General features: G+C 38.9%; 1 protein-coding gene across 1 annotated transcript in view; it reads right to left on the minus strand.

The window, feature by feature from the left end:
- Nucleotides 1–3,914: 3,914 nt before the first annotated feature.
- Nucleotides 3,915–26,260, minus strand: part of LOC145778074 (cell adhesion molecule 3-like) — a 32,914-nt gene continuing 10,568 nt past the window's right edge. The window contains exons 3-6 of the mRNA XM_082589484.1: nucleotides 26,009–26,234; nucleotides 25,509–25,743; nucleotides 22,250–22,327; nucleotides 3,915–5,139 (exon numbers count right to left, since the gene is read on the minus strand). Coding sequence (XP_082445610.1) covers nucleotides 4,766–5,139; nucleotides 22,250–22,327; nucleotides 25,509–25,743; nucleotides 26,009–26,234 — 913 coding nt within the window. The 3' untranslated portion in view covers nucleotides 3,915–4,765. The remainder of the gene's footprint in view (nucleotides 5,140–22,249; nucleotides 22,328–25,508; nucleotides 25,744–26,008; nucleotides 26,235–26,260) is intronic.

Genomic DNA, 26,260 nt, shown 5'->3' on the forward strand with positions numbered 1-26,260 from the left:
GAGCGCTTGGACTGAAGGCCCTGGATGACAAGACTGTAGAGTGGCTGATGACATCATGCCCAAACATATAGTCCACTCCAGAAGAACAGCTCATACGACGAAGAAGAAGTATGCAAAAAATATAAAGATGTTGTGTGCCTGGTGCCAATTGAAAAGATAAGTACACAGTTGCTTCGAACCTTCTTTAACAAAGTGATGCAATCTCTAGATGAAATTTTCTTTGTTGTTGCTATATCTGTTGACAATCATGTGTGCAATAGGTAAAGCTTATAATATCCCGCACAGCAAACAATGTCGGCTGATCGTTGGCCAACGGTCGCGGTCGGCGTTTCGTCGCAAAACAACCATTTGCCAACTAATAAAACGTGTTCACAACATGAAAAGCAAACTTTAGCAACTAGTAAAGATCTGTTACTTTAGTTTAGTATTTACACTTTGCTACTTTTGAAAAAAAAAAACAGAGCTAATCACAACCAAATCATCAACCACAGCCATCCAAAAAGCGTTTTGTACCATATGTGTAGACGACATCAGAGGAACAGATTATTCCAAAAAAAGAAATAATCTCGGCAAAATTCCTCATCGTAGCTTCAAATGCAACATGCCTTTTTGCACCAAGCACATGTTGAAACTACAGTATGTATGTTATTGCCATTCATGACATGTAGCCTACAGTTGAGAAGGAGCGATATTCCTGGCGTCAGCACTACCTGACTGCTCACGACAGAACAGCGAGCATTGTGTTTCGCTAAGGGAACGTTCAAATATTACGTAACGCCTTCGAGGGGGAGGGGGGGTTTATGCAAAGCGTTACGTTAGCGTCACATCGGGGGGGAGGGGGTTCAAGCAAAACGTTATGTAACGCTTTCGAGTAGCCTACGGAATGGTAGTTTTTTGTGCTGAATTCGTAGTGAAAAAGCGTTACATGGGGGAGGGGGGGATTGAAAAAAGCGTTACGTTGGCGTTACATGGGGGAGGGGGGGGGTCATAAATTCGGAAAAAAAGCGTTACGTAATATTTGAACGTTCCCTAAACTGAATTTTTCATAACTCAACGATCATTCGATGTGTGTTGATCCAGAATTGTGGTAGCCTAGATTTCATTTTAAATCTTGAAAAGTAAAATTAACTTTTCTTACATTGTCTCGACATTGCCAGACTCAAGTTAAACAATCCAGACAGAAAAACCCATCATTTTTAGATTGATTCAACGTCTGAAAAATGACGAGTTTTGCTATCTGGAAAATTTAGCAAAAAGCAGGCAGCCCAGGCAGAAAAGTTGGCTTTTATATCGTTTCAACGTTTAGCTACATTGAAAAGTATAAAAACGAAGTTTTTTTTTCTTTGATTCTAAAACATTTGGCAGGTTGAAATGAAAGCTACACTCTATGAAATGAAACGCCTGACAAAACAGCTGATTGGAAATCGTGTTACCTATACTTCTAATCCAGCCAGTAAATCAACCACTTTCAACAATGATTCGACGTCTGCAGACGTTAAATAAATGTAAAAAGGACCAATTTTGCTGGCTAGGAAAGAATGTGATAAACTAGAGTTATTTCAACTAGAAATACAATCTGCCAACGTTGAATCAATGTGAAAAAAATGATTTGCTGGCTGGGATTGCTACAACTATTTTATGCTTTCATTCATCTTGATTTGTCATGAGAGATACTACTATACTAAGCAGCCATGACCACCTGCGGAGAAGCAATTCATCACAATAACCTCAAAACCGCTTGATGTAGTATGAATATGAAAAATACTGCATTTACTGCAGGAAAAAATAATTAGTTTCAAAATATTGTTGTTTAATGTTCACAAATCATTAAAATTAATATTCGAACGAACAAAATCGGACATAAAATGACTAAATGCCAGCAAAATTTGCGTTTTTAGAGCTTTTTTGCAACATATGTTTTCAGAATGCACAAACTAAACATTTGTTTTGAAAACAAATAATTAAAATATAAAATAAAAGCATTTGACTATGTGCATGCCGATTTTCTCAAATGTGCGATATTTAGCGACTGAGTTATAAACCAATAATCAGGGCGTGGCCAAATGGTCACGTCTCGTGCTTTTCGCGCGTCTTTGAGACGAATACCATAGGCTATAGGGTTAAAGCTGCGAAGAAATGCTACTACTTACATGCTGTATATTGTAACTGAAAAGCAAAAACGAAAATGTTCTATGAGAAAACACTTAGCTGTTGTGTTCGAAGTACAAAAAACAAAAAAGTTTTGGCTTAAGTGCAGTGTTCCATTTTCAACTAATTATGCATTGCTCAGTAACCAGCAAAAACAAACTTTAATCAGGAGGTTAGTTTTTGAGATGTGTTGCAGAACGAGCTATTCTGCCTTTGATGGATGCGTTTCATATTTGTGGCTTGAGCTTAGTTTCCGGTATGCAGAAACACTGCATACCTGAGAGTGTTAAATATGATCCATTGATCATACTTGACAACAGTTCAAAAACCAAATGCATGGACATATTTAGGCTAACTCACGAAATATGACGTCACGTAGCATCCCATGATGACGAGGCGCATGCACTTTATGAAAAATATATAAAAACATCAAAGTCCTTTGCAACCGCTTCAGCAATTTAGTATTTGTTTGTGTGGAATAATAGTAAATATTAAACTTGATTGGAGGCTACATCAGTGGCGTAGCCAAAGGGGGGGGGCTTTGGGGGTTACAACCCCCTTTTTGGCACGCGTGTGACGTCACGATATTGGGAATGATGCTTTCAGTCTCTTTATGCTTGGGAATGATGCTTTCAGTCTCTTTATGCTCGAAAATGATGCTTTCAGTCTAAAAAAAAATTTGCCTAATTTTAAACCTGCATTAAAAGAGCGAGTTTTGCCAATACCAAACATCTCAGCCAGGAATTAGCAACAAGAAAACATAGAGACTTAGCTTTATTTCCGAAAAATGCCGAAGAAAACATGATCTTATCCTTTTACTATGCCACCGGATAGCACCAATTTACAAGAATATTCATACCCACATTTTTGTTGAAAATGCTCTCAGAATGCACCAAATTCAAAGTAATTTTTCAAAATTTTCTGGGGGAGGTCCCCCATACCCCCCCCCTGGGTCGTCAACCCCCTCCCTTTCAAGATTCTTGGCTACGCTACTGGGCTACATTGTGGGCATGGTAACACAAACCAGCTTTTTGTCATCCGTAAGCTCATACCTGGTGGATGATATGTTCGGATATATTAACCGGAACGCCTAGTTTATTTTTATGCCAACCTTCAAAACACATCATTGAGAATTTCCAAGACATGCAGTTATATGCAGGCCCGGATTTAGGGGGGGGGGCAGAGGGGGCAGTTGCCCCGGACCCCCCGACTTTTGAAGGGCCCCCTATGTGGAAAAAAATGTGATTTTGTGTTATTTTTTCCTTTTGGCCTTTAAAGTTTCTGCAAAATGCTGTGCAGTACTGGACTGATGCTACTGAAGACGTAGAGGTGGTTTTTCGCGCCGTAGGCTTGAAAAAATTTTTTGCATGGGGGCCCCCCGATCTAAAAGTGCCCCGGGCCCCCCATCAGCTAAATCCGGCTCTGGTTATATGTTCGCGATGGTTGAACCGACATACTTTTAAGGCCAGATAGAATGTTATAGGCCAAAGCTTGATAAGTAAATCGTTCTTACGACTATTAGAATGCAATGAAAAGGATAGATTGAAGAAATCTAAACTTCGTAGAAGACAGAAATCAGCCAGGTCTAAGATGAAAGGTTTAGCAAAAACATTGATAATGCAATTTTATTTAAAAATTTTTCGCTTAACTGCAAGCATGGAGAAAATTGCAAGCAGACTGTGTTAATAACCAAGTTTTTTTTATTTAGCTTGCCCATTTATCTTCCTGTGCCCTTTACTATAGTATAAATAGTAGCCTATCGTAATCTGAAATGACCAAACAGAATCGCCTAGCTTTAAAACTGCAATATAAAATGTGACAAAATTTCCATCAAAGTCAAGTTCTATTAGAAAAGAAAATTTCTTTGTAGCATAGGCTACAGGTCGCAGTTGTGCTTCTTTTCTTACTCAAAAAGTTTTTAGTTTGATTCTTCTTGTGGACGCTCTTCTGGAAATGTTAACAAGAGAGATGACCGAGTGGATATGTGCAAACCACCGTGTTTTACTTCAGAAACATCAAGCATTTTCATTTTGTTAAATACAAACGCAACTTTTAATACAGCAATTTTAGCGAGAGTTACTTGTCAACATGAAACGAACCAATCATTTCATAACAAGCAAACATTTTCTATTCAAGCGCGTGTCGCCAGCCAACAATTGGAAAGAGGAGCTAATTGATTCATTCGACATACTTTACAAATATTCAACGTTAATTACAAAAGATATCAAAACATTCTGATGGCGCATAAACATACTTTGAACGTAAAAACAATAGTTTGCTTGTCAATTTTAAAAATTGATAATAATGTTTGAAACTTCACACACATATCTCGTCAAGTAAAAAGTGTAATGTTTTAAAGTAATTTTACTGATGACTCACAAAATGTCCTTCGCCAACAACCCTGTCCAATGTCCTACACAATAACTACAATGAAGTTTTGAAAGCATTTTGTTTATATAACTTTGTATCAGTTTTGAGTTAGCAGAGCACTCTGGAAGTAGGTGACCTGTGCACCGCAGTAGAATTAAAGTGAAGATACGATTGTTTCACTGGGTAAATTTAATAGGTTTTTTATGAAAAAAAGTTCAACTTTTCAAGGCATATTTGTGTTTCCAAATTATGGGCAATCTCTCGCGTTGAAGTTGGTTTTATCTGCTTGTTTCAGTATTTTGTTTTTCCTCGGCCAGCTATGTAGCACCGTGACAAGCAACTTTTTGCCATATTTACGGCCCATAACTAGGTAGAATGCTTTATTTCTTTTTCCTTTCTTTTCTTTTCTTTTTTTCTTGGATATGGATTTGCTGGAAGGCTTTGAATCTAATGGAGGACAGGTGCATTTTCTTGTTCCACGGACAATTAATTTCATGCGTTTTAAATCCCTTTTAGATAGAGGGCCTGTTTTATATATAACACGGCGTTTCCGGTTTGCCACCAATTCACGAACCCCTTTGCCTTTTTTGGTTTTCACTTTTTTTGCTTTAACTTTGAGAACTGCAAAAAACAAAGATGTAAAAGTACTATTTTAAGAGCACTAAGTTTAAAGCAACAAAAATCAAAAACAAATTGCTACGCTGAATTGACATATTGTCAAAAGACAACATGGTAGCCACTTTAACAAGTCGAAATTCTGCCACTGAAATTGACTACAATGCAATCGCCAACCAATCAGAACGTGTTATAAGAGGCTACCGTCCAATTGTGACCCTTCTAGCACTCATCCAGAGAGTTAATGCTTGTTTTGAACTTTATTTGGTAATTACAGAAGAAAAAGAGCAATAGCAGTGGTGAGAATCGAACACGCGTCAATGAAATGACTACTTTCTAGCCCTAACCCCTAAGCCAACCAGCTGACAAAAAATCCATCACTTAATTTGCTTTCTATGATCTTCTTTTCGCTATTTTTTACGTCACTTAAACCGTAGCTTATGATTGGTTGGCGGTTTCATTCTAGTCAATTTCAGTGGCAGAATTTCGACTTGTTAAAGTGGCTACCAGACAACACATGGGCTATCTATATACAATATTCAGTTATGGTAAAATCAAAGAAAACGGAAGGTTTTACAATCTGATTGGAGAACATTTTCTTCAAACACAAGTTACGAAATCCAGTGAGCAAGATTTGCATTAAATAAAAGCGACTTTATCAAGCGTTCTTCTGTAGGCTCCCAACAAAAATCAATGAAGACACAACAGTTTCTCGACTATTCTGCCGGAAACTTTTGAATCATCTAGAACCCCCATTCCTACCCAGTATGGTAAGTGGATCTTTTGGGAAAAAGTTTCCTGCAAGCTTCAAGACAACTACAGCAGCATTGGACAATGACGTTTTAACTTGCTTTAAAGCAGGGGTTCTTAACCAAGGGTGCACACACCACTAAGGGGTGTGAGACCTGTTCCTAGGCGGTGCGGGGATGCTGAATTATTAAGGTTTACCATAATACGACGTAAGAAGCAAATTTGTTTTTACCAGGTTTCAACAAAAATTTCGAACTGTAGGCAACTATTTCTTTTTAGCCAATCCTAGGGGAGATGCGAGAACTGGTTGGTAATTTCAAGATGGTGCCGACAAGGCAAAAGGTTTAAAACCACTGCTTTAAAGTGTGTTTTGATTAAACAAGAAAGACGTGGGGTATTCTAAAATTCTCATGTAATTTGCAGTTAATAGTATGAATGTATGTACTACCAGCGTGGACTAATACAAAAACTATCAACCGATTCGTATGCTGATTGCTAGCAAATGCATACTAGACTTTAAAAGTTGATCTCGTCTTTAAAAATAAACTTTCTTGATTTAAAATCTTGATCGCGCCTAAAACCTTTGTCTCAACAATAAATACCTTTCCAGCCGCCCGAGGCTTATCAGCATTTAAGCAATTTTTGGTCCAATAACAGCTTAATAAGACAGTTCATTATACGAAGGAAATGTTGAAAACCTTTTTTTCGATTAGGTTTTACAATCAACTAGTAGCTTAAAGTTTACCCAACAGTAAAAATTCACACATCAGTGCTTGATGGTATGCTTGGTCCTACACAAATGTTTTAAGTATCATTGTATCACATTGTCATCATAATTCAAACTTTTTCTATTGTTTTTTTTCTGTGAATTTTTTACCATGCACTCAAAATGTGGATTTCTTTACATTCTTTTTCGAAGCATGCGCCGCACTTGAGCTGCGGTGAATCACGATGCGCTTCATTACCGTACAAGGTCATCTCAACAAAGTAGAGAACTGTGATTTTCTGTCACCACTTGCCATACTTCGTCATTGCGGTTGAAATACTCACGTGACCGCGGTTCAAGCAAGGAAATTTTTTTTTCGAGATTGTGAGTGTAGACGAAACGAGCTTAAAAACTAGCTTAAGCAAGAACACTTTCTCGTGTAGACGCACCTTAAGTATAAAATTTCAGATCGAGTTGTTCGCCGCAATTCATACCTGAAGTGCTCCTTTCCCGGAAATGCAAAGAAATCTCAGCTAACCCACAAAGATTGACTTTTAACAGTTTAAACTTTAATGGATGACAACCGTGACACACGCCATGTCAAAACGTCAAAATAAGTTATGCCATGTCATGCTCCTTTGTCATGCTCCGATTAAATGGAAGCCAATTAGCTCAAAGAAAGGGAATTTTAACCCAACTTTATATACAAATCAACTCACTTTAAAGCCAAACCAAGTTGGGCTCTGTATTCTAAAATATTCTATTTGTCTTCTTGCAATTACAGGTGTGTAGGTTAAATTAAGCTAAATCAAGCAAGGTGGGATTCTTGATATTCTCAAACTAAGGAGAAAATAAACAGGGCACTTAAAAAGTTCCTAAAGCATAAAATATCTGACATTGTACCTCTGTTGAATCTACAGATAATGGTACTGGTAAGGTCAAGGTCAACATGTTAATGTTTTTCTCTTGAAACAAGAAACCCTACGACTGTAAAATCTACTCACGATAGGTTAAAAGTTGTTTTTGGCTGCAAATATCTGCAAAACGACCTGAACATGAATGCTGAGATATTTTAGATTGGCTACATGATCCGACTTGATTCTATACAAAAGCAACATGAAAAGGAATACATATTGATAAAGAAATATAAGCAAACCGCCAAGACTAAAGACATAAGAGACCGGACAGGATTTGATTATAAAACTGCAATTAAAATTTTCACAACAGACAAATTTGCTTCATTACTTGTAACCCTCGACGAGAGGAAAGCAGGCGGTGATGATGCGAATTCTCATCATGGATATGACAACAAACCATAACATTGCAACGGAAATTCAAAAATCTTGTTTCGTGTAGTCATTTTTTGTAGCCTACAGTAAGTTAAGAGGACTGTTTTAAAGGGAAGTCCTTGAAGAAATATAATCTAAATGTTATAGACTTGATTAACTGCGTTTCCTTTGTTCCAGTGGACACGTTTATTATAATTGCTATGTACATAGGTCCGTTTTCCCATATCAATCAATTTTTTGGATTTCGCACATAGACAATAAATGGCCCAATTACTTAAGCAAGATATTCCTTTTCTCGATGGCTAACGGCCAGTCATTTCAGCATTCTTTTATGGCAGGGGTTCTTAAACTGTTTTTAATGCGGACCCCTTAAAACAAAATTGGTTTGTGTGGACCCCCTTTATGGCCTAGTCCGAGAAACTTTTTTGATCAGCATGAATTGGACATAACCCAATAAAATTGAAATGAATTGGTAACAAAATTTATTTCTATTTGAATTAGGACCTTCTGATGATCCTCCTTTTAGGGTGAAGAGAGTAGTAACTATCTTTGATTTGAGGTAACAAAATTTATGTTTCATTAAATTTAAGAAATAGCGAATGCAGATTGTTTTTCAATATCTTTGATTTAATTTCTTTAATTTGAAGGATGCTGCTGTTCGTCTTCAACAAAAACATGAAATTGTGCCTTCGTCTTTGATAAGGCAACACGCATATCATCCTTTGCATCCAATCGGTTTCGACTCTTTGTTTTGATAGTTACCAAGGATGAAAATCCAGACTCACATAAATATGTAGTTGCAAAAGGGATTATAGCAGGGTAGCCACTTTAACAAGTCGAAATTCTGCCACTGAAATTGACTACAATGCAACCGCCAACCAATCAGAACGTGTTATAAGAGGCTACCGTCCAATTGTGACCCTTCTAACATTCATCCAGAGAGTTAATGCTTGTTTTGAACTTTATTTGGTAATTACAGAAGAAAAAGAGCAATAGCAGTGGTGAGAATCGAACACGCATCAATGAAATGACTACTTTCTAGCCCTAACCCTATCCCCTAAGCCAACCAGCTGACAAAAAATCCATCACTTAATTTGCTTTCTATGATCTTCTTTTCGTCATTTTTACGTCACTTAAACCATAGCTTATGATTGGTTGGTGGTTTCATTTTAGTCAATTTCAGTGGCAGAATTTCGACTTGTTAAAGTGGCTACCTTATAGCAGCCATGGCTCTCTTTACCAAAAACCTTTCACAATCTTAACCGAGCCTAGTTGACGTCTAGCTTAGCTGCAACTGATAAAATTTCGCAATGTTCAAATAGCGATAAAAACAACAATGTGGCAAAGACAACAAAACAACAATTCATTTTTGAAATTATACACTAAGATTTCCATTTGCCTTCATGGACCCCCTAAAACTAGTCCGCGCACCCCTTGGGGGTCCACGGACCCTAGTTTAAGAACCCCTGTTTTATGGTGACCGCTTTGAACTCCAGGGCATGTCAACAGATGATACAACAATTCATCCAGTGTACATGTTTCCTGTATCAAGTTTTAATCACTGAGCAAATTAGCACTTTATATTAAGGAAGTTTGGTTTGCTATTGAAGGGTCTGCTACTATTCGGCGAGTCCGATTCGGAGAGTCCGATTTGGCGAGTTCCCTATTCGGCAATTTTTTGAAATTTTTACAAAATTATCGGGTACCGTAGCCTAATTATCATTGCCGTTTTTACATCGTTTTAACGTCGCTAAACGTTGAAATCGTGCAGAAAAAATAGAAATAAAATGTTTGAACAATTAAATGAAAATTCGCCAGTTCAGTTAAGTTGTTTTTATTTCTGACCATCATATCAAAAACAATACACGTCAACATAGCAAAGGTAGAAGCGACAAAACGCGAACGTTAAAACGTGCTTGAATTCGTCATGTCTGTTCAGTTGTTTTTCTTTATGATCATGATATCAAAAACAATACGTCAACATAGCAAAGGTGTAGAAAACATACAAAATGTAGACAAAACGACGTGCTTGTGACCGAAGTACCGTAAGTTATTGAGTTGAAAGAAATTTGGCACGGTCGCAACACTTTCAGAAAAATTTAAGATATGAAGGAAAAATCAAAAAAAGAAGATGTTACAAACAAAAAAAATAAATCATGTTCATGTCTATAAGTTAGTACTTTTGAATAGTTAAAATGATTAGTTTGGATCAACAAATGTGTGGCCTACAGCTAGGATTGAAAGGAAATTATAGGGTACCGTAGCCTAGTTATCCCGACCAGCAAAAATTTGTTCCAAGAACCCTGTTAGCCTAACAGTTCATTTTTACATTGTATTAACAGATAACCAAATGTATTGTGTGGCCTATCGTTTTAACGTCGCTAAACGTTGAAATCGTGTAGAAAAGGGAACGTTTGCTGACTAGGATACGTTGAAACTGAGAAACATTTACAGAAGCCCTTCGATTTGTTCCAAGAACCCAGTTAGCCTAACAGTTGCAAGACTGCTGGTACACTTTCCTCAGGGTTAAGCTCAACTCAAATGCTACAAATTTGTTTGGTTGAGATTCTTGGTGCACTGACAAGTATTGTTTCATGAATGGTGTTTAACTCTCTCTACAAGTCTAAGGTGATTCATATAAAGCGCTGCTGTGAAAAGCAGACATAGTTGACGTCCTGCTGAGATTAAGACAAATGTGCTTGTATTTCGTCCAGCTGCTCAGACAGCAAATCAGTCGTGTGTTTTACATTAATTCAACGTCTGCAGAGGTTGAATCAACGTATTTAACGACGGATTTGCTATCTGGGCGGTATGTGAACAAATAGAGGCGGGCTTGACGTAGTTAAATATAAACGCATTGCTTGATTAATAAGAAGAATTGTTGAAGCTACGATGAATGAAAAAAACAGTCTTCCTTCAAAGCTTGATTTCAATTTTAGCGACTACAAACTCTTCGAGAGCAGTGGCGGCTCGTCAGAAGGTGCTGCGGTACTGCAGCACCCCCTGGCGTAATTTCACCTGTTACACATATAACCTAATGTATAACCTAACCTTTATTGAAGAACCTAATGTATGTGTATTTCTTGAAATTCTTCTCAAACCAATCGTCATATCTAGAAAACAATAGCACAAATCACTGTATTAAACAAATTCTGACACGAAAACTCTGGTACTGCAGTCACCTGCAGTCCCAGTTTCGGCTTGTTTGTGCTGTAGTGCGCATGCGCGAAACTTTTGGGTGCGGCGATTTTGGCTGAGAGAGGGACTGCAAATTTCGCAGTACCATGTTGCCATGTTGTAGTCTTGAAATTTTCGTTACGACAGAAACTGCTGGACTATGTGCCAGTGATATACCTATTGGCAACCCTGGTCAGTCGAAGCTATTCAAGTTAGCAAGGCAGGCAAGCGTCTGCGTGTTTTCCCTTACTAACTTACAGTGCTTTTTGAGTTGTCTAGTCTAGAGTTAGATCAGTATAAATTAAGTATTTTTGTAGAGTTAGACGTCACTGTTTCGGACAATTATGATGTTGATGCTGGACTAAGAATAGATGCATACAGAAAGCATAGGCTACCACCTTGAGTCTGATGCAAATAAACAAAAAAAATATTTTTTTTTAACTTTATCAGCATAGATAGACCTATATGTATAGGCTTAACCGGTTTAGTAGCTGACAGCCGTGCTGGCTATAGTTGTATAGGCTACCGTACCGTTCATACAGTAGCCAGCTATTGCATGACATGTTTTGAACCGCCGTGGTTTTGTCACCTTTTCCTGTTTATTGGCATGTTCATATATTGATGGTAGGCCTATTGTAGCTTGCACAACTATTTTCATTCCAGACACGTTAATGATGAAAAGTAACCTGAACTACAGTACCGCACAGTACCATACCGGTATATGCCAACAGTGAATAGGCTATGCATCTGTAAACTGCATTTATGGTACATCAAATCCATTGTGCCAGATCAAACCTTAATGGTATGTATAAATTGTAGATTTGTGTTGATTTCATACTTTACTTAGACTAGCCTACCATTTTGTATTCAGTGATTTTTTTAAAAGAGTATTACTATTGTGCAAAAGAATTGGAAGTCATGAGTCATGACAACCATACTTTCCCAAGAAGCAAGTTCTGCAACAGTGCGTCGACTGCTACAACTTAATTTTTCACACCTGTCCCTTCAGGATAAAGTTGCTATAAAGAGAGGAGGCTGTCCTACACCTGATCTTCCAATAGAAAAGACAGGATTCAAGAATAATATGCAATAAGCCATAGCAAGAAGTACATTCGTGGCTTTAATACAGAATGGTACCAAAGAAAAGGTTGGCTCTGTAGCTGCAAAGTATAATAATCAGAGCATTATTTTGTTTTCCTTGTTTGTTGTTTAGTGGTGATGCAATATGGACAAAAGATGCTTTCGAAGTAGGCCTATACATAAATTGAAACAAAAACAATACAACAACATTCCACGTTATTTGAATTGTTGACATTTATTCAGAAAAATAATTTAAATGATGCTCTCAGTGAAGTTTCCAAACTGTTAAAAATCTTCCTAATCATTCCTATGATCACAGCAGAGCCTGAACGCTGCTTTTCAACATTGAAAAGAATCAAAACTTTTCTGAGGAGTACCGTGAATCAAGAAAGGCTAAATGCTCTTGCCGTCATTTCAATAAAGAAAAAATTCTTCAACAGTCCCCCAGATATTAAAGACAAAGTCATTAACCTTTTTGCTCAAAAGAAAACAAGAAGTCAAGAAGAATGGATTTTGTCTAAAAATAAGCTTTGTTCCGGTTGACATGGAGCAGTTTATTTGTAAGTAACTTATGTTTTGTAGTTTAGCCTATCCCACTGTTTACCTTTTTATCCACCCGAGTTATTGCCTGCATAGTGCATGTGCACCATGCAGTGTAGGAATTTTGTGTCTTTTGTTTATTTGTTATTCATAGTAATAAAATAACCCATCAAAATAAAATTTGTCTGACAAACAGTAAGAAATCTTGTATTTCAGCGAAAGAAAAACTTTGCTGGATCATCTATGGCCTTAACTGAGTCACTCACTAAGCGGAGAGTTCAACTCATCAATGATGCAAAACACCAATTCGGGAAAAGAAATGTCTGGACAATCAATGGCAACATTTTTGTATTTATTAATTCACAGACAGTCAGACACACATACTCAAATCCTCAGAAGACATCCTAAAATTAAGTACTGATTAATTAATCTTTTAATGTTTTGGGTTAGGCCTATAATAGCCTATCTAATTTGTTAAAACTGCTAACTATTTACAAAGCAGTGCTTATATGTATGTATGTATATGTGACTGCAAATAATTCTAACCAATGTATAGGCTAGATTGTCACTATCCTGTTGGACACTTCCTTGTTACTTGTCAATTAGGAGAAAAAGTTTGCTTTGAATTCATCGTATCTTCCGTCCCGACAATCAGTTGTAGCAAGATCCCGATATCAATTGAGCAATTGTTCAAACTGGAAATTGGTGATTTCGTGTTTAAATTTCACAACAATTTACTACCAGATTGCTTTTCCAACTTTTTAAATCTGTCAAAGAGGTTCACAGCCTTTCTACAAAAAACCATAATGATTTTCTAAACATTCCACACTTCTCAAAAACGCTTACTCAGCATTCAATAGAATTCACAGGTGCGAAAACATGGAACGAACTTCCTTCTTAAATTAGTAAGACTGATACAAAGCAGGGTTCGATCTTAACGCTAGTCCGCTAGCCAATGGCTAGTGAAAATTTGCGCGGATTAGTAGAAATGTTGCAGTACTAGTCCGATTGGCTAGTGAAAATATTCGCCGGTGAAAAGTTTTGGTTTACAAAATGGCAATTGGCGACGTCACTCTGAAATACTGCAAAAATTTGCTTGCCAGAGGCAAAATTGCATGAAGAAGGCTGGAAAGTCGGTCAACTGAGCACGTGACTACTTTTTTCGTTGTTTTCTTCTTTGGATTGCTATCTTGTCGTAGTACTAGTTAAAGAGCTCGTGTGCCTCCGTGACCTAAAGAGTTATGCTGACCCAACAAGCCTGACAGGTCTGACGGTAGAGGCCTAACCAAATGCAATCCATCCAATGGTCCACTTCTTTTGACAGTGAACGAATATTATATGTTGTACCACCCTGGCGAGTGGCGTGTCATCTCGTACTACAGATGCACACAATGTAATATTACAACATAAATAAATATTAAGCACACACCGCATGCCACATTTATTTTTTATGTTTTAAAATTGCATTGTTTGCGTCTGTAGTACGAGAAGGTGTTTTTGTGCGTATTGTTGCTCTCTTGTGCGTACTGAAATCTGAAAGTCTTAATTTACTTTAGTTAGTTTCAGTCCAAGTCAAAACACTTATCTTAAAGCGTCATCAGACAAGTGAAAAGTAAGTAAACTGGTCGGACTAGTGAAAACGGGGAGCAACTAGTCCGGTGGCAGGGTTGGTTGGGTAAAACCTCTGGAAGGTTTTTCCCAGTTTCCCCCGGGTAAAACTGGGGGAAACCGGGTAAAACTGGGGGAAACTGGGTAAAACTGGGGGAAACTGGGGAAAACTGGGGGAAACCCTTAAAACTTCTAAATGTGTTGTTTGCGGAGTTTCTTATGCAATATAATGACTAGCCAGCTGTTTAGCTGTTATCTCATGACATTTTCCAATTGAATTGCATCAATACTTAGATAAAATAAATAAAGCTTCGGATCATCACAGAGTGATATTTCAGGTTTTCCTTTTGACACTTTCTCAATGCGTACTGACCCACTGTCTGCTGGCAGTACCAAACTACCAATAGTAATTTCTTATTGAATTCAGATGATCTACCTCCAGCCCAAAGACCACGCCAGTCAGTGTTGTGCTGTTGTGACTAATTGCTTCAGTTTAAATTGCAGCTTGCGAACCAACTGATATCTTCCAGCACTTTGCCAGAAAGCAGTAAAGGTCGTCCACATAGCCTTCCCAGTCCGAGTCCCTCAGTGGTAAGCACTTTCCTAAAACGCTTTTTCGCACAGAAAAAAAACGAAAGGCCTCAAAAACGATGTCTAGTGTGCTACTCTCAGGGAAGGAGAAAAGTGAGAAGAAAAATGAAGGAGACAATGTTGATCAGTTTCAAAAATATATGACTTTATCTGCAGATGAGCAAGAAACTGCACGCAACTTTGTTTTTGAAAAAGATGACAATTTATTCTCCTACTGGCAGGATATGAAACTAAGGACTAAGGATACATCTATTTTTCCAAACATCTCTTATCAAATCAATGAAAACATTGTCACCAAGTGCTTAAATATTGGCAATACATAAGAAAAGTTGCAAACAATGAGTCAGTAAAGAAGTTTTGTTCATTGATGATTGCAATATCATCATGCCCACCATCCAGTGCTGGAATAGAACGCTTGTTCAGTGGCATGGCTTTAATCTACACAAAGCAAAAAAATAGACTGGGCAATGAGAGGGTTGCCAAATTAGTGCATGTTTATAGACACTTCGGATGGAAAGAATCTGAAACCCCAGATGAAGAGCTGTTCAATGTCGACAATGAAGACTGCCGACATGTTATCAATGACTGAGATTATACCGGCTCTTAATCTTTCTTTCTTTGGCTTTTGTTGTTCAATGTTTACAATTTTGTTCGCTGACTGCATGTTAGGCACAGGTGAGCATCTAACTTGATAACATACTGGTATCATACGTATGTTCATCTATGTAAACTAATGATTGGACCTATGTATTATTAGATATTAGTAAATCACAGTATTTTTCTTTTTTTGTAAGATGAGCACAGGAAATCTTATAGGTTGATTCAAAATATGATGGATTGATGGTAATAAACATTAACTACGAGGAGTAATCATTATTAGTCATTCACATTTGCAAATTTCAACAACTCAAGTTTTACCCAGTTTCCCCCAGTTTTTCCCAGTTTCCCCCAAAAGGTTTTTCCCAGTTTCCCCCAGGGTTTTACCCGGGTAAAACTAAAGTGGGGGAAACCTCCTTGGCCAACCCTGTCGGTGGGCTAGTAAAAAGAAGTTAAGATCGACCCCTGCAAAGTCACTTTTTGTCCACAAACTAAAACAACATTTAAGCAAAACGCATACGCAATAGAAAGACAACGTAGTTTTGCATTCTTGTGAAGATTTCAGTTAAAATCCGAAATAATTTACAAAAGATTAGGCCTACCTAACAGTAATGTCGACTGCGTGTGCTGTAGTTTTACGTTTGTATATATTAACAGCAAACGCAACACTCCATAACCAACACGATACCAGCACAGAAGGGGATGAGAGCTTCATCAACACCATCAGGACATCATTATCTTATCTACCAGCTCATCCATTCCGTCACCCACCAGGACAAGAAACGATAACTTAAACTGGATCTCAAACCTCAATCGTCGTAGGCTACTGTGTGATGTGCAGTCTGACCATAGAAAGAGCTCAACACCTGTTCTCCTGGGCCACATCGAAATGGGCTTTTGCCTGAGGATGGGTTTCTTTTACGTCCGGTTTTCTTTCTCCGTCCTATTATTATTACTGAAGACTGCTCAAAGTGCTCATCCACATCAATATTGGAACTGGCAAATTCAATCCACAACACTTTTCATTAGGCTGTCATTCATTACTATATGTGTGCTTCTCTTTGTTTTTTTGGGTTTTGTGGTCGTGCTAACTACAGACATAGTAGCCTCGGAATGGCCCGTTTCGGCGAGTCCGATTCGACTAGTCCGATTCGGCGAGTTCCCTATTCGGCGAGAGCCTTTTTCGGCGAGTGCCCTATCCGGCGAGTTTTTGAAATTTTTAAAAGGAAATTATCGGGTACCGTAGCCTAATTACAATTGCCGTTTTTACAATTACAATTGCCGTTTTTATAACGTCGCTAAACGTTGAAATCGTGCAGAAAAGAATAAAAATAAAATGTTTGAACTATTAAATTTCTCAATAAAAGTTAGCATTATAACTTTCAAGCAATGCAACAAGAATCCTTTAATTAAATATGAATTTAAACTAGAAGTTCTATAGTATCGATGATCACAATAAATTGGTCTTGCTGTAGCATAAGAAAAGTTGTAGTAAAATGGCAGAATGGCCCGTTTCGGTGAGTCCGATCCCTTAACAGGGGATTTTTTTTATTTGTTTTTAAATTATCGGGTACCGTAGCCTAACTATCATTGCCGTTTTAGGGTTAGAGATTAGGGTTAGGGGTTAGGAACTCACCGAATCGGACTCACCAAATAGTAGCAGACGCGTAAAATGGAGCCATTAATGCTTACAATGATATAAGGAAGCCTGAGTTATCCTTTCAATTGATTGTACAGACTTACTACAAGTGCTTTCAGGCATCGCCCCACCAAAACTACGCAGAGAGAATTCTACCATACGGCTCGCATTAAAGGCAGAGGTCAATGATCGCCATCTCCTCCACAATGTAGTCCTTGACGCACAACAGCTCACACGTCAACGCCTGCCTTCCAGGCGCCTTTTTTCTCGACACATTCTGGTGCTTCATGAAGGTCACTTCGACCTGATGAAGTCATGGAGAGACCGCTGGGAAACCATCTCACGGCCCAACCAGTTCCAAGTCACACCAGACACTACGGTACCACCTGGCTCAGACCTGCCAAGAAAAGAATGGGTCTCTGAATCGCCTCCGTACTGGTGTTGGTCGCTTCAAGCACAATATGTTTACCTGGGGATTGTGTGACTCACCAGCCTGTGTTTGTGGTGACTGTCAAACAGCACAGCACATCATAAATCACTGTCCTGTGTTTCGAACTGAAGAACATGTGAATCTCATAGACCCTGATATGAAGACACTGCTCTGGTTGCAGTGTCTTCATATACCAATTGAGAGATGTCACCTGAATTGCTGCTTCATAAGCAAGAAGAAGAAGAATTGATTGTACAGGCACTTGGTCTGGTCCACGCGAATTCACAAGTGTTGGTTGAGTGATTGTGCAGAGTATATCTTGAAATGGTACCCAACATGTATCTTGCCTTTCTGGCCAAAGAAATGAAGATGATGGTCCTTTGGGATGCATAAATTCTAGGAAAATATCTTCATTTGTTTTTTCAACCTGTTGTACTATGCCAATGTACCGATTTTTGTCATACAAAGCTGAAACATACTGTCCAATGAAAATCATTTTCATGAAAAAGAGCTTAGTGTAAAAGGATCATGGTCATTTTTCGCTACCAGCCACGGCAAGTCTCCGTGTGATGGTATTGGTGGAACAGTAAAGAGATCTACTGCAATGGAGAGTCTTTGACGTCCTTTCAGTGATCAGTTTCTCACCGTTGATGCAATGATGGCATACTGCTCATAATCTCTTACTAAAATTACATTCTTCAAATTGTCTCATGAAGATCTAGCCAAACAACGGATTAAATTGGAAGCTATATCAAAATGCAGTTACAATAAAAGGAACTCGTGCCTTCCATTACTTTGAACCTGTTACTGCAACCCAACTGGGCATGAAACACATCAGCAATGACAGAGAATTAGCACTAGTAGTTGATATCAACCCATCAAAACAAAACACTACTGCACAAAGCATCAACATTGGACAGTATGTATATAGCGGACCATCAATGGCAGGTAATATATGTACAGTATGCACACATGCAACTTATATGCATGTGTGCAGTATGTGTCTTCATATATAACGCCTGCATTATTGCTAGATGTTCTGACTGAGTCTCTTTCTAAATTTCTTAATCTTTATATACATTTAATTGTTATTTCGCTGTCCAATTACCCGATTCCAACCCTTAGATAACCATTTGTGAACTCTTATGTTATTATTCAGTGTATTGTTGTATGATATTTTTGATGTGTTAGTTTTGTTGTGGAAAAATAGGTCAAGAAAAAGTATGTACCCGAAGTGACAAAATGTTGTTCTGGAATTTAGAATTTATCATTGTTGCTCAGATGGATCTATGGCTTAAAACGTTTAAGTAGCAGGAACCATATTAGTTTAAAAACATAAATTTTTGGCACAATCTTGTTGTTGGCTCCTCTCCCTCAAAGTCATTGAGGAGGAGCCATTCCAAGTTGTTTAGTGGTCAAGCCATGGCCTCTCCCACACAGCCACAAGCTTGGTCGCTTTTGTGGGATTCGTCCATAGGGTGGTTGTGTCCAGGGGAGCTTGGGGCATTCAAATGGGTGTCTTGGAGGTGTAGAGGGTGGTTTTGCATTTTTTGGCACAATCTTCTTCAATTATAATATTTAATGAGCCTATTTTAAATTATAAATATACAAAACATCATTAGGGTAACTAGGCATAGCACACTTGCAATTAAAAATAGTACTGATTTTCAGACACAAGCTTTTGTTTTCACTTTGTGAGGTGAAATACTCAATAAGTCATTAATTTTATTTCTGATATCAATTCTCCTTGAAAATACCTTTAAAATGATGCATTGCATGTGATTGTAACTAGTGAGCACCATGAGTTATTTATGATCAAAAATTATGTTCCGCATGATTGAGCACAACTGGGGCTACTAATAAACATGAGGTTAAAGGTCAAAGGTGATGGTCAAGAGCTTTAGTTTTGAGTGATATGGCTTAAGTATATGTCCTACAATAGGCCTGAAAATATCAATCAGTACAATTTCTTACAAGCTGAGAAATATCTTCCTATAGTTAAACTTGTGAAAGCAAAATGGATTTTACGCTTCAGCGATCACAAAAAGCAGTCAACGTTAAGTGGCCGTAACTTTTGTTTTAGTTGACCGATTTAAAAAAAAAATTAGTTTTTTGAAATCAGGAAGAAAAGTTTTATCAGTGTGTGAATTTTCATTAAAATCTGAGAGGGTGGGTTACAAAATCCCATTTTTCTGGATCACTTGACATGGAATGACCATTAAATAAAATTCGTGATGTCAGTTCAGTTATTTTTATTTTTGACCATCATATCAAAAACAATACACGTCAACATAGCAAAGGTAGAAGCGACAAAATGCGAACGTTAAAACGTGCTTGAATTCGTCATGTCAGTTCAGTTGTTTTTATTTCTGATCATGATATCAAAAACAATTCACGTCAACATAGCAAAGGTGTAGAAAAAGGTAGAAGCGACAAAACGCGAACGTTAAAACGTGCTTGTGACCGAAGTAACTTATTGAGTTGAAAGAAGTTTGGTCGATCCTACAGCTAATTTATCTTTACAACAAATATTTGTCTGCAATTAAGACCCAGTACATAGCCCACGAAATACGTACATAACAAGATGTAAAAATGATCTGAAAAATTCAAAATGCTTCTTTATTTTTTACGTCGGCTATAGAAGTTTTACCTTAAAATTATTTTAGCTAACGTTTTATTATAGTATGACAGAATCAAAATTGTATATTTCATTCCCAGTGAAATAGTGCAGCAAGTACTTTTACTTTAACTCATTTTTACGTTCCATCCCTGAACAAACACAATATCTTGAGAAGCTATCTTTCACTTTATAATGTTTCTAAAAAAAATTGTGAAATAAGATTACCGATATTTATGATAACAATTCTGATACCTTGTGAAGAAAGGGGCGTTCTTCCCGGCTATCAGCACAAGGCTGAGCACTCACTAGTACAGCGAGCAGCTGCGATTCGCCAACCATAACGGTGTAGCTTCCACGCTAAGCCATTCAGACCATCCAATCAACAATATGTTTCTCGGCAGCCGATTTGTAGCAAGAATTGACAGCGATAGACACGTGTTTCGCCCATGAGGCTGGGCTCATCAGTATCGCACCGTATTCTGCCACAAATTTATTCGACCGCCGCTTTACCAGTCAGTTTAACTCTTATCTTTGTGGAAACAAAGAAAGAGCCAACAAAACCAGCAGGCGCCAGGGCAGAGGACATTGTGAAGAAAGGGGCGTTCTTCCCGGCTATCAGCACAAGGCTGAGCACTCACTAGTACAGCGAGCAGCTGCGATTCGCCAACCATAACGGTGTAGCTTCCACGCTAAGCCATTCAGACCATCCAATCAACAATATGTTTCTCGGCAGCCGATTTGTAGCAAGAATTGACAGCGATAGACACGTGTTTCGCCCATGAGGCTGGGCTCATCAGTATCGCACCGTATTCTGCCACAAATTTATTCGACCGCCGCTTTACCAGTCAGTTTAACTCTTATCTTTGTGGAAACAAAGAAAGAGCCAACAAAACCAGCAGGCGCCAGGGCAGAGGACATTGTGAAGAAAGGGGCGTTCTTCCCGGCTATCAGCACAAGGCTGAGCACTCACTATAGCCGGGAAGAACGCCCCTTTCTTCACAATGTCCTCTGCCCTGGCGCCTGCTGGTTTTGTTGGCTCTTTCTTTGTTTCCACAAAGATAAGAGTTAAACTGACTGGTAAAGCGGCGGTCGAATAAATTTGTGGCAGAATACGGTGCGATACTGATGAGCCCAGCCTCATGGGCGAAACACGTGTCTATCGCTGTCAATTCTTGCTACAAATCGGCTGCCGAGAAACATATTGTTGATTGGATGGTCTGAATGGCTTAGCGTGGAAGCTACACCGTTATGGTTGGCGAATCGCAGCTGCTCGCTGTACTAGTGAGTGCTCAGCCTTGTGCTGATAGCCGGGAAGAACGCCCCTTTCTTCACAATGTCCTCTGCCCTGGCGCCTGCTGGTTTTGTTGGCTCTTTCTTTGTTTCCACAAAGATAAGAGTTAAACTGACTGGTAAAGCGGCGGTCGAATAAATTTGTGGCAGAATACGGTGCGATACTGATGAGCCCAGCCTCATGGGCGAAACACGTGTCTATCGCTGTCAATTCTTGCTACAAATCGGCTGCCGAGAAACAAAATTCTGATACCTGTTGGTCTGAAGTGAACAGTTGTCTAAAGCTATGATTTTTTCTTGATTTGGCAGCTACGCTTGTTAATAGTCTTTGAAATTAAGATCACTATCGGACATTTATCCGCTTATCACCGTTTAAAGGTAGTATAAAGATACCATTATCATGTAATATTTGTGTACCATGATCTTAAAAACCCTTGCACCGTATATTGATATTTTGAGATGCCCTTCCACACGAGACCTATCAATTCTTGGTCGTATGTGCTAAGTCGGGCTTATATTGAGATAAGACCACATGAACAAGGGGCTTAAAGTAATTTCAATTCTTTGTGTATTACTGTACTTACATCCAATTTTTGCAAATTGGTTGTAGATTGATTAATTGCTTGATTGGTGATTGAGTGATTGAATGATTGACTGCTTGTTTGTTTGATACTGGAGAATGCAAAAGATTCCCATGTAAACACAGTAGCCCACTTGTCTTTCTCATATGTCAGCCCTGTTCTCTTGGGCTTTTCTATATGAAATAATCGTAAAGAAGTCAAAACGACCATCGACTTACCGAATTCACTCGCACAGTAATTGTCATGTAATGTGTCTAACTGCAATTCTGTTCCACATGGAGCGCATATATTTTTGTCTGAAAAAAGATAAATTTTGAAATAAGAATTAAGATGAACAAAGGCAACAATCCGACAAAGCCGAAGTTATTGCAGCGGCAAATCTTCAAATCAAAAGCTTCTTGAGCTTCATATCATAGGGCAAATCTTCTTATTCAACTATTTCGCATTCATTTAATTATATTTCAATGTTGAACATTTGTCGTATTGAAATACATGAATTGCAGCTCTCCCAGAAGAAGTTCTGCTCACATATCATGCATTGGTGCACTGTCAGCCTGTCAATCAAAACTAAGGCAAGGCAAGTGGCGTTAGAAAATATCAGATAGTTTATGAACAATTTCACGCAGCAACTTAAAAGCAGAATAAAGTTTATCTCAAAAATAAACTTTCCGAAGACAAGGAAGGGCAATACGTTTTGACTAACACGGTTTTAGTTGAAAACAAACATGGCAATGCCAATCGGAATGGCCCGTTTCGGCGATTCCGAATCGGCGAGTCCAATTCGGCTAGTCCGATTCGGCGAGTGCCTTATTCGGCGAGAGCCCTTTTCGGCGAGTTTCCTATTCGGCGATTTTTAGATTATATTTTTTTTAAATTATTGGGTACCGTAGCCTAATTATCATTGCCGTTTTAGGGTTAGAGGTTAGGGTTGGAGTTAGGGGGTTAAGGGTTAGGGGGTTAAGGGTTTAAGGGTTAGGGGGTTAAGGGTTAGGGGGTTAAAGGTTAGGGGGTTAAGGGTTAGGGGGTTTAAGGGTTAGGGGGTTAAGGGTTAGGGGGTTAAGGGTTAGGGGGATAAGGGTTAGGGGGTTACGGGTTATGGGGTTATTTGAACGTTTAGCGACCTTAAAACGATGTAAAAGCGGCAATGATAATTAGGCTATGGTACCCGATATCACTACCATGTACTTTTTCTAATTATTTTAAAAAGGCAAAAAAGATTCATTTTTGCAATACTAAAAATACAATTGACATGGATAATTTTTACGTTCCTCAATACTCATCTTCAAAACTCCAACGTAGCTTCAAATATAAAGGTGTGGAAATTTGGAACTCAATCCGGCTGGAAATAAGAAAAAATTCACCTAACTCATTTAAATGTCATTATAAAAATCTTGTACTATCGTATTACTGATGTTGATGGCCTATGCAAATTTCTTATTAGCTAACGAGTATTATTTATGTTCATTCAAGCAACTACACTATAAACTTATGCTTCAATTTATTTGCTTCGCTCTTTGGTTGCTCCTTCTATGTTTAATATGTTCCTTTTCTTTTGTTGAGGGTGGCTGCTTGACTAGAAGACCTTCCAAGTCACTTTGCAGCCACCCGTTGCAGTATCCACACATTCTACGTTTGTTCGATTGTTTGTTTATTTAACTTTGCTTAGTGAATCTGTGTTTATATTCGCAACAAAATAAAAAAATCAATCAATCATACAAACTGTTTGCATTAATTTCACGCTTTTGCGCATGCGTGTAGTCATGCGCACAAAGCGAAATTACCACTTTCTGTGTTTTACGATGAAACCAAAACCAGAAAAATGTTTGTGGTAGTCTTGCAACATAATTATCTATGTACAGAGGTGGGCACCCGCTACTTTTAAAGTAGCGCGCTACCCGCTACCGCTACTTGGGCCAAAGTAGCGCGCGCTACCGCTACCCGCTACCAATTTACAAAAGTATCGCGCTACCCGCTACCGCTACTCGGGCCAAAGTAGCGAGCGCTACCGCTACTTCTTCCGCTACTTTTGTCTAAATGACACTAGGAAACACTCAAGTCCCTAGTGACGCAAAAATGACCTTGAAAACGAATGTTATCATTCGTTTACGCTGTCATTTTAACGTCGTTATAGAAAACACATTTTAAGGGAAATTTATTGTTACGCATCTTTCAAAAACACGAGCATTTCAAAATGAGAGTCACTAAGTCCTGCCCGCTTTCGCTTAAGCACATCTTTTCCAACAGAGAAAAGTTTCTCCACCGCAGCACTGGAAGCAATGGGGGTGTTATATTAATGAACAGATACGTTTTAACTCGGTATTCGAAAAGCTCAAGGAGTTGCTCTTGTCCGAAAAAAAGGCGTCCACAATTGCTGCTTCCTTCTGCACCGCCGTTTCACGGGATGGCGCAAACACTCCAAAAAATACATCCTCGGAGTCATGACTGGTGTTGGTGTCACTCTTCTCGGTATCAACCTGGCTGGATGTCTCCCGCAACAGTCGAATTACATCTGTCTTGACTTTTTCTCGCAGTGCGTCAGCATCATCCGTGGAAACGTAGTGCAGAAATTGTAGCCACGACGTCTTGAAGGAGGGATGAAGATATGATGCCATAACGCATTTCATGTTGTTGAAGTACTTGTTGAATCGTTTTTTCACCCCTTCAAGGACTTTCACTTTCAACTCCTCACAGGTCACAAGATCACTGATCTCGGTCAACTTCTTCTCGCAAATTGTGATGGTTGGAAGCAAGACTCCGTAATATGTCTTGGACTTGCCCTGAAGAATGTCTAAAGCCTGGCAGATAGGCTTCATCACACGGAGATATTCGCCGAAGAAGTTGACGTCAGCTAGAAAAGACCGAAACTTTGCAACCAAGCCGATTATATGGCTGCTTGACCACGCCAGTATTGCAAAAAAAACAAGCATTTTTTTCAATTTAAATTAAAAAGTAGCGGATAGCGGGAGTGCGACTGAAAAAAAGTAGCGCCTCTCCCGCTACTGCTACTTTGGAAAAAAAAAATAGCGCCGCTACTGCAGCTGCTACTTCAGCTAAAAAGTAGCGCCGCTACCGCTACTTTCACCAAAAAAGTAGCGCCGCTAGTAGCACCGCTACAAAAGTAGCGCGCTACTGCCCACCTCTGTCTATGTAATGTGTTTAATCGCAGACTCGCAGTAGCAAATAATATTTGAACTTTACATGCCATCAACAAAAAGTGACGTCCATATTATACAATATTAGGAAATTAAACGCAATTTTTTTTCTAGAGGTCATAGAACGTTCTGTTGTATTCCAAACCCACGGCTAAAGTTGGATTAAAAAAAGCTGATTACTCGTCCCCCCTAATTATAGGCAAGCCATACAACGACCAGCTACCAATAGGGGGGGGGGGGGGGTTAGACCAAACATTTTGCTCTAACCCTCTCAAAGTACGGAGACATATGCAAAAACACAAAAAATCAACCACTAGCTACTTACATAGAACCTTGACTGAATGGTTGCGTGATTTCAGTGTTCCTTTGTAAGCGGGGTGTTCAACGAGGCAAGTGAATTTGCGTTTGTGGTCGAATCTGGTTGGATACTCCAGCACCAAGTCCAACGTGACGTCCCACAGCTTGTCACTAAAGGGATTCTTGGACACCACAGGCACGGCGCTGCTTGGGAGGGGTTCGCTACCGTTCCACCACGATAGTTGAGACACTGGCTTTCCTCCCTGTGAATGATCAGTTTCTTTATAACGTACAATGCACATCACAAATACTAAATGATTAAAATGACGCCAAAAGAAATTTATCGGAAGAAACTTGGATGACTGTGCATTGTTGCCATGGTGATACAGCAAGAGAGGATGCTGTCTATGACGCGTTGTGCTCATCGCAGCACGCGCTTGTTCGATGAGAGCAAAAAATTTAAGAATCAAGATGAAAAACAGGAACAACTTTATGAACTTGATGGTGTTGAACACTCACGGCACTCACCGAGCTGCTGCACCGGGCCACCGATGTTTTGGTGTATTCCAACACTGTGCCATTTCCTTCTGGAATGATAGTAGGGGTCCTAGGGGTCACCCACACCACTATGGGGTGCTTGTCACTGAGAAGTATAGGCACTCCAGGCTGAACAATCTCGCACCAATATTGCCCCTCGTCTGGGACGACAACCTTTGTGATGGTTAAGGACCCTCCAATTAGCGTCGATCGGGCCCTGTGATGTCATATCAGTTGCAACAA

Source organism: Aplidium turbinatum, chromosome 10 (genome assembly GCF_918807975.1).
Source record: "Aplidium turbinatum chromosome 10, kaAplTurb1.1, whole genome shotgun sequence".
Taxonomy (NCBI): domain Eukaryota; kingdom Metazoa; phylum Chordata; class Ascidiacea; order Aplousobranchia; family Polyclinidae; genus Aplidium; species Aplidium turbinatum.